We start from the raw sequence: 10,085 nt of genomic DNA on the forward strand, positions 1-10,085 counted from the left end.
TTTTAGTTTAGAATTATTATCTTTTTTTGAAAATGTAGTTATTTCATCAAGAATCCATCTTTTTTTGGTTAAAAATGAAACTGGTGGATAATTATACTTTATGGTTAATGATTCAACTGACATGTGGAAAATTGTTCTTTTTCAGATAACTTAAACTGTTTAAATTGAAATTTGTTTTTTTTTTCAAATATCAATTAGGTATTAGTTTTTTCTTTGCGAATTAGTATTTTTTGTTTGAAAATAAGGTTTCGTTTTAAAATTTTGATATTAAATATTTGATATCCTTGAAAGTCTTCTTTAAATTTTCTCGAAAATCTTGGAAAAATCATAATTACATAAGTACTTTTAGAATTAAAAAATAAATAGTTAATTGAGTTCTTCAGTTAGTATTTAAAATTGTATTCGTCTTCAAGTCAGAAAACCAGACGTGCGCCTCTACGACGCCATTCATGCTCTATCTCAGGTTTACATCTAACCGTTTATCTTATTAATATGACACAGATAAATATATATACCAGTGAATATATTCCAAATTCCTCAGTCGCAATTAACAGAGTCTAACCAGAAGAAATGAAGATCGCTAGCTGCATTTTAATTCTAACCTTTTCGGTTTATCTTGGTTTTATAGGTAAGTGTAATTAAAGTCTTCGACACTTTTGAGTTTAAAAAAATTTTTTGATTAGAATTAAAAAAAAAATGTTTTCTTCTTTACGTCCGGAAAATTTTAATTGACAAATAAATATAGACAGAACCTAATAATTTCGACATTTTTCAGGCTGATGGTAAACTGTTAGTTTACCATTAGCCTGGAAGATATCGAAATTATTAGGTACTGCCTATATTTATTTATAAAATAAGAATAAAAATTTTGAATGATGCAACGGTGTCAGCAAAAAGTCTCAGTCGTATCAAATGGTTTTAGAAATCCGAATAGTGGTTTTTATCCATTTTCGTCGAGCTCCTATTTCCGTTAGAAAATATGTTTCAATTACGTAAGGATCATGTTTGAAATTGTGTTTGACCTTCAACAATTATGTAAGGATTCTTATCATTTTTATGACGTTTTCCCTGAAACATTCACGTAGTATGTTACATATTTCATTCAATATACTTATTATTTTCACCTGAAACGAGATTTTAAAGAATTTTCAAAAGATTTCAAGATATTACGTTAGTGTAAATGTATCTTAAACTATCGCAAGTGCTTTTCGAAGCACTTACAAATATACCACGGATTTTCAAAAGATTTGGTAGAACTTTTTTTTGTTACGGATGCTTTTTCACAAATTTTAAAAAAAGGGGATTTTCATGCTACCACGGTATTGAGTAGGAATTGAAGACATTTCAAAATATTCCAAAAGATATCCACGGAAATTTTTGAATAATTTCGATCACTGACTAAATTTATAGTATTTTTCAGAAATTTGCAGGATATCCTAGGATTTAAATGAGATTTCGGACATTTAAATGGAATGAAATCTAGATTTCGCGAGATTTAAATAATTTTGCAAAAAAATTAAAAGTATTGTAACAGATTACTAATGTACTGAAATTTTTTAGTTTATAAACGTATTACTAATATTTTAAGGTTTCTCGTAAGATTTCAAAATATTGTAGGAATCATCACGGGTTTTTGAGGGTGTAGAAGATAATAAAATCTTTTAAACTAAGTTTTAACATGATTTTTAACATATTCAAATTAATGTATACAATTTTCAACAATTGCAAAAGTTTTCCGGCACTCAGTGGGATTTCATGAAAAGTGTTCGCCAAATTGAAAAATTAGTTTAATTCCCCGACTCTATATTATTTGCACTTATGTATGTGAAGTTTTGCATAATAAGAAATGAATAAAAAAATATGAATAATAATGTGATTTCTGTACAAAAATATTAGATAATAAGGATTTTCAACAAATGGAAAAAGCAAATTTACATACGAAATTCTTCGATACCCCGACCCCTCTTCCAAGTAATAGACCGTAAGATTTTCTAGAAAACCTTCATCCCAAAACGGCTTATGTAATTAATAGACGCTGTCTTATTATTATAGTCTCTTGAAAACTGAAGGAGACGGTCATAAAACTAATTATATTAATACAGTTGACATGAACCCGACTGTAAAAAAGTTTTTTTATCACAGATTTGATTTAAATGAAAAGACAATTTTTGGTTGCACAAAAATATTACTTCATCACTTTTCAAAAATTGCTTAGGATGCTCTTCACCGATTCCTGGACCATCAAATTTTGGGCCTACCCATTGGATGACTGTACACACAGATGGCCATCGGGTGAGAGTCAAGAGAGATTTTTGGTCCGGCAAGGTTTTGGCTGTTGAACTGCAAGGCCAGCTACCTTTTAGAGCCATCCCTGGGGAAATTAGGCATGTAGTTGATCGCGCTAATAATTTACACTTTGCTGCACAAGTAAATCCTGAAACTGGAAAATGGATCGCAGTTGACCTTATAAAACCAGCTTACAATTTGATTTTACCACCTCTTCCTCCAATTAAGCCACGTGATCGTCCTGAAAACAACGAAGATGTTTGAAATCACTGATATACATTCATGCCGATAGAGATGGAATATAGCGAAATTTAAGCATCATGGAGTTATTCAAAGATAAAGCACCATTTTGGTTTTTTTACCTACGAATCTGCTGAATCTATCGTCAAGGATTTGAGTCTATATAAATAGTATGTTTTTTAATTACAGGTACTTAACATAAATAACATAAAATGTTTACTTAAAAATGTTTTTATGTTCCTAAATAAACAGAAAATTTACGAAAAGTTATTCTTCTTTAAAATTTAGTTTATTTCATGTTAGGGTGGTGGCGGAGGAAAAGTTTCCTTTTATCATAGCTTTAAGTTTTTTTTTTTACACTTCACTATACACCAAACTCTCGCTTTCAGTCTGGTATCGCTGCTTGCCTTCAAATAGCCTTGGACTGAATTCGGGGGGATCAGAATGAAAACAGTCAGGGTTACCTGAACCGTTCTTAATTTGAATGCATGCCATTGTGCAGTATACTTGACTGCGTAGTCGTGCACTGCGACTTTTCCTAAATGACTGTCGCAACCGCTCTCGCCCTGCTAGAATGCTAGAATCGCAAAAAAAAACTTATTTTGTTTTATTGAACCGGGAAAGTAGTCGGATAAGGTAGGTAGAATTAAAATCTGGGAAGTTCTAGAAAAGTATTAAGTCAATACTTGTCACCTGAATACAGCACACAAGGATGCGTTATCACCAGTTTGCTCTTTTTCATATTCATGGAAAAATTACTCTGAAGAACATTTTGACGGCACTATCCACTTATTATTTTTCAGGAATGTTATGTACACTAAATTCTGGCATGAATATCACGTACCTTAAGATAAATATCAATAAAACGAGAATTAATGTATGTGAAAGAAGTTATTGGTAGATGAGGAGATATCCGCACTAAATTATCCATTAATAAATAATTAAGCTAGGTTAGGTTTTTAATCGACAATCTCGTAGCCATGACCAGAAATAAAAATATGACCAGGTACTTATTGCCTCAGGCAATAAGTACGCAACATGCTCTGAACATCTTGTACATGTAGGAACCAGAATGGTTATGGCAGCAGCTCATTAGGCGGTGTTATTAAACACCTGTCACAGTGTAAAACACTTTCTAGACTATCATGAAGCAGGCGACGAAAGTCCTATAAAGTGAAAGATGTTAGCTCTATGAAAGCACCCAGCTTGACAATTTTTTTCTTTAATGCTCGCGGCCCCTCTAGAAGAACAACAGCGTGGCCTGGATCTCAATTTAAACTCTAGGTCCTCCCATCATGCACTTAGCTGCAGTCCAGTCCGTGAATGGTGGAAGGAAAATAAGGTATCTAATAATTAAACTCTGACAATCAGACCCCCCCTCCCCCGAAACGTGACCACCATGATTTTGATACTTTTTGGATATGTTTTAGCACTTGACAAAATAAGAGACAAGTATTTTTTTATATACTGAAATCCATTTTTAAAGGATGAAAGCCACCCCTAAAGTTTTCTCTTCGAAATTAATTTTTCGATATAACTCGGCATCTAATGGATATTTTTTATTCAAACTGAACGTAAAATATTTGTCACAAGTAGCCTAAGATAGTAAAAATATTTATGAACCAAGGGGTTACAACTGTTTTTTCATATTTTTTTAAACTACATATTTCAGGAAAATTTTTATCATGAAAGTCAGGGTATAAACTTGAAAATTTTTAAAAAAAAGCATTTTTATTTACAACATCGAATATTTGAGTCAAATTGTTTCAGGACTTTCAATTGCCTTTTTTCTGTTTCATAACATGTGTTTGAATAGTTAATTTCCGACCGCGTGTGTGAAATTAACTATGCCCACGAAGGGTTAAGCGATGGACCACATATAAATAGTGAACATAAAATTAAATATTTTCTTTAAAGGTTTATTTCACGCGTAAAAAGAATGTGATTTATAACAAATGCAACTAAACTATTATCCACTGTAACAACTAGAAGTATAATTAATATTTAATAATAAAACTTTTTCTTTTGTTCCATTAAAAAATATTAACTAGAATTCGAGCTTTTTGATATTCAACTCTTTGAGGTGACATTTCTCACCCCTTTAATACTATCATTAGAAAAAATTATAAATAATAATGAATTTATTAAATGCCAAATTCTGTTAACACGAGAAATATATTTTTAAAAATTTTATTTCTCAGTATTTACATGTGGTCCATCACATTAAGGGATAGGTAGCAATATTTGAGGGTCGTTATTTGAAAAGACCTGAAATAATTGAACTTAGATATTCCGCATTATAAAAGAAAATACTTTTCCTAATTTTTTTTGCAATTTATACCATGGTATTCATGATAAAAGTATTTGTTAAGAATATAGTCTTTTAAAATAGAGAATAAGGGTTGCGACTTCATCGGCCATAAACCTACCTACTATCTTAGGATTCTTATGGAAAATATTTTTAACTTTGAAACTTTAATTTTCAATTCACATGGCTTACATACTCGAAAAATTTAACGAATCAACGCATTTGGATAAAATCGGTGCTAAAAATAATCAAGACAAAAATCAAAGGTCCTCTTTTTCACTTAGAAGTTTTTTTCGTAAAATGTGTAAGGGATTTGAAGGAAAGTAAATTGTACTACAAACTGTCATGACTAAAAAAATGACTAAGTTCACGAAAAAAATCTTTTCATCACAAATGAAAAATACGTGTACCTGATTTTAAACAATATTACTTTTTTATTTATTTAAGATAAATGTAGTCGAGGCTACATGAAGTTATTCCAAAACATTTCATTTATCATAATTTTTAATAGGAATATGTTATAACAATAAAGAATTTAACTATTATTCCATATTTTAGGTTTCTTGTTAAGCGTGGTTTGATATGACAAGAAGAAAGTAATTGTTTAAAAATTATTTAATTTGAATTTGAGAGAAGATAAAAGACATTCAAACATATTTCTGATACATTTACACTTATCAGCCAGTCCTCCTAAGAAAATATATATATATATATATTATTACACTAAGCAAATATAAAATGAATATGAATTCGGCAAACATACCAACAAATGAGATCTTCGGTATACAATATTTGCTACATACTTATAAGGCTTTTAAAACAATGTTCAAGGGTAAATATTTAATTGCCGAATCTAGATATTAGAGTTTATTACATTTTCTTTCTTAGAAGAAAGTTGTTACTTCTTTAGTTTTGAAGACAAAATAAAACCCTGTATTTTTAGGAAAATTTATTAAAATTTTTTTACTTCTTCTCATGCTTTTTTACAGTTTTTCAAATTTCTATTTAAATTCTTCATAAATTGTACCTTAGAATGTCCTTTGACTCATGAAGTGATAGCAATTCAAAAATGTTTGTAAATTTTATTAATTTATATGACGACAGGCGAGCGCTGTTATCAACTAAAATCATTACTGCCATTAAATTATATAATATATTATTTCAAAATTTGTACGAAACTTTATCATGCCTTCTCCGAATTTTTGTAGCCAACAGTTTTTGCTTGTACAAAGGCCCATCGATAAGTGAAAAATTAGCAGACATAAAAATGAAATGTACGCTCAGTATCAGAAAAAAAAAGAATAAAACGTTTCTGGAGATACACTTTTAAATTATATTTACTCTATCGGTATACGAACACTCTAAGGTATTCCTTTCACATTAAGAATTTTATTTGAAATTTTTAAAAACTGGCGAACAGGGCACAAGGTGATCTTTACAAAAAATCAAGTTTATTTTTGACAATAATACCGTTTTTTCGGTTTAAATTAAAAACTAAAACACACTAAACTTTACACTGAGTGGGAAAAGGAGAGCATAAAAATTTAACATCTAGATACAGCGTTTTAAAGTTGGATCTTTTTTAAAGCTTCATGGGACACTTGTCAAATTGGTCGCGTTTTATCAAATTTACGTCATCTAATTACATATACTCACAAGATCCTAATGCCAATATACAAATCTTGTAAACGACTTTAATATTAGGTTGAAAAAAAGCGACATCTGCAAAAAAAACAATAAATATTTTTTTGCACCAAGAGGTCAAATTGATAAAATGTGGTTCCTAAAAGCGTAATTTAAAAAAGATCTAGTTAAACATTGAACCGGGCTCATACGGCTGACCTAGGTCCCGAAGTGTAACAATGAAATATTAGCTTGTTGACTGTTAACGATGGCGTACAATACAACTGGGCTGACCATGAGTGTAAGAAGGCTCGTGAACCAACAAGTATGCAAAATTAATGCACAAATGGGAAATGGTTCACATGATTGCACCAAAAGCGTATATGAGTGACACTCTATATTAGGGTCAGTTTTGATAGGAACAAATTTCGGTTCACAGAATGCGTATTATCATCAGAGAATAATAGAGATTTGTAAAGTTTTTTTAAGACTAGATGGAACTGTGAATTAAAAATTTTAGAAATTAAATGTTTTGTGGAAACTGGCAATCGGAAGTTCTCTGGTTTGATTCTTAATGGAGCAAAGGAAAATATTTGTTTAAAAAAAATTAATTTCGGGGCATGTGACATTTAAAAAATTATCGATTTAACCAGGTTTACGTTCCCCCGGCTTTTCTTCTAGGATAATAAATATTTTATTTTAAAAATTTGGGAAATGATAGCGAACATGCTAACGGACGTCCCTGCACACTTTTTTTAAGTCAATTTAAAAAAAATTTAATTTTGCTAAATTTAATTAATTTTCATAATGCTAAAGAATTAGTATCGATTTTATTAGTGTTATATTCCCATGGCTTTTTCCTACATTAATAAATATTTTGTCTTCAAAATCTGGGGAGTGATAGGGAACATGCTAACAGACGTCCGTGTACACTTTTTTTGTGGGTTGATTCTGAAAAGATTTTGATTTTGCTAAAAACGTGTGTGTATATATCGAGGTTATGTGTGTTACAATTCTTCCGAGCGCTTCTTCCAAAATACACAATATTTTTGGCCGAAAACTTTAGAGTTACAAAGAAACATATTAAATAATGTCCCAGAACTAGCCTTGTTTGTAGGCAACCCAAAAATGTTATTTCATAAATAATGTTCAAACTATCGGATTTACAGAGACGAAAAACGACTTAACCTCAAAATAATGCACAAGCATAAAATTTCTACTTAGCTCAATAAAATTTTTTTGTTTTTATCACTCAAAAAAGAGTCCGTGGACGACGATTATGATATTTTATAGTATCAGTTTTAAAAAATTTTAATTTTGGTGGAAAAAAGCCGTGGAAACTGTACCCGATTAAACATACGACGAAGCATCGCATGCCCTTAAAGAACGTTTAATTCATAGCTCAATCTTGTCTAAAGAGGCATTAAGAATTTAGGTTATTCTCTGATGGTAATACCGGTTCTGCGAAAAAAATGTGACTTGTAAAAACTGGCAAAATAATGTGTGTGTTTCTAAAAAAGGGTTTTTCTTTCGATCTCTTTATTAGCTCAAGGATGTACACTATGTACAATTAATCTTAAAAGTTGCCTATCTTTAAAATGATTTAAAAATCGACAAAAGAAATACCTATTTCTAATTTCTGTGAATCTTGTTGGAGGCTTCTAAGCACACTTCAGAAAGAAATAATACAGTTTAAATTTATTTGTTTCACAGTAGTTCTTTAAATGTTTAGTTTTTTCTTTGTCTTAAAGAAAAAGTTACCATTTTTATTTATTCCAAATGATGAAGGCCTCATTTTATTCTTTGAAGAGGTCTCGACAATTCTAGGTGGGTAGTGTTAATTAAAATTTGAACTATGATTGTTTTTAACAATAATTAATGCATGATTTCTCAATGGACTTTTTATAATAAAATCAACTCAAATAGAAATTAAGAGAATCCTTCGAAGAATAAAATGAGACCTTTATCATTAGAATTAAATGAAACTTGTAGCTTTTCCCTAAAGAGAAAGGAAAAAGTAAACCTTTAAATAACTACTGTCAAATAAACAATTTCGACCTAAAATATTTTTTTTCGGAAGTTTGCTTAGAAATCTCCATCCAGATTTACAAAAATTAATAATAGATACTTTTTGTTGATTTTATAAATCATTTCAAAAATAGGCAAGTTCTGTGATTGATTGTATGTAGTGTACATCCTTAAGGGAAAAGCGCACCATAGGAAAGCGGAAATTCTGTGCTTTGATTCTCAGCGGAGAAATTTAGCCACCAAATTTTTTAGATTAGAAATACATCTTTCAAGAAAAATTGATCCTTAAATGAAATGTTTTCTATAAAAATATCTTTTTCGCTCCGCCGGAAATAGATCCACAGAATTTCCGATGTCCTGTCGGGTGCTATTTCCTTAAGCTACTAGATAGATCGAATAAGGAATCCTTTTTAAGAAATAGTAGAGTTGTTTTGCCAGTTTGTAGAAGACAAATTTGTTTTCCCAGAATCTGTATTATCATCAGAGAATAACATGATTGCCGATTTTTAGAGAAATTTTAATTAAAAAGACGTTTAATGCATAGCTCAATCTAGTCTGAAAAGAGATTAGGAATTTTTGTCATTCTGTGATGATAATAAAGATTCTGTGAAAAAATGTGACTTGTACAATTTAAATCATGTATTTCTGAAAGAAGATTCTCCTTTCAATCTCTCTACTAGCTTAGGGAAAAGTACCCGACAGCAATCGTCATTTCTGTGGATCATTTCCCAACGGAGCGATGGAGAAGATCTTTTTTAAAAAAATCAATGAAGTTTAGAAACAAGTTCTGTTAAAATATTTATTTGGTTATGAAAAATATTTATTCGCATTAGAATAAGCAATTTTTAAAGTATTCGACCACAAAAATACTTATTTCGTTTTTTTTTAATTTTTGAAAACGTTATTGTTCATTTTCCAGGATCTGTACACCCGAGTAAAAATTCTTTGACTTGAGCTCGACTTGGTTATGTCTTGAGTTCGTCTACAATACACCATTGTCAGGCTGCGTCTCAAAACTAAGTCGAGACATAGGCCTTCGTATTTCTTTTATGGCCAAGACAGGTAAAAGGCGTTTACTTGTCTTGAGTCGAGCCTTGTCTTGGCTAAAACGACGTTTACTTGACTTAAGACGAGCCGTGTCTTCAACCCATCAGCATTTGGCCCGTAATTTCACCTCATATTTGAAGTCGGAAGAGCCGATTCCAGAGTGGTTGGTGGAAGGGCGTACAATACTCCTGTCAAAAATAGGCAACTTAGCTGACCCGAAGAACTACAGGCCAATAACTTGTCTGAACACGCTTTATAAGATATTCACAGCTATCCTAAATGATAGGATTGTTCAGGCAATTGAACCTGTGTGGCAAGAAATGTATGAACAACGAGGCTCAAAGAAAGGCGTAGCCGGATGTCGGGAGAACCTGACTCATCGATAGATGTGTCTGCAAAGATGCAGCATTCTACCAGCGTGACCTATCGATGGCCTGGATTGATTATCGGATAGCTTTCGATTCTACATCACATAGACTTATCATCTGTCTTTTGGAAATCTTAAAGGTTCATCCGCAAATAGTTGGGTGCATAGAGAGATTGATGCCGCTTT

The 10,085-nt window shown here is 31.1% G+C and overlaps 1 protein-coding gene across 1 annotated transcript; it reads left to right on the forward strand.

The window, feature by feature from the left end:
* The first annotated feature begins 543 nt into the window (after positions 1-543).
* On the forward strand, positions 544-2,697 carry LOC117178877. Its single transcript, XM_033370396.1, has 2 exons — positions 544-628; positions 2,216-2,697. The coding sequence occupies exons 1-2, from the start codon at positions 571-573 to the stop codon at positions 2,548-2,550; spliced, it is 393 nt and encodes a 130-aa protein (XP_033226287.1). The 5' UTR covers positions 544-570; the 3' UTR covers positions 2,551-2,697.
* The last annotated feature ends 7,388 nt before the right edge of the window (positions 2,698-10,085 follow it).

This window comes from Belonocnema kinseyi, chromosome 8 (assembly GCF_010883055.1).
Source record: "Belonocnema kinseyi isolate 2016_QV_RU_SX_M_011 chromosome 8, B_treatae_v1, whole genome shotgun sequence".
NCBI classification, from domain to species: domain Eukaryota; kingdom Metazoa; phylum Arthropoda; class Insecta; order Hymenoptera; family Cynipidae; genus Belonocnema; species Belonocnema kinseyi.

Bases quoted from the DNA above. Each gene is read 5' to 3' on its own strand.
- LOC117178877 (XM_033370396.1), top strand. From the start codon at position 571: ATGAAGATCGCTAGCTGCATTTTAATTCTAACCTTTTCGGTTTATCTT. The intron at 629-2,215 runs GTAAGTGTAATT...AAAATTGCTTAG, and splicing joins GGTTTATCTTGGTTTTATAG to GATGCTCTTCACCGATTCCT.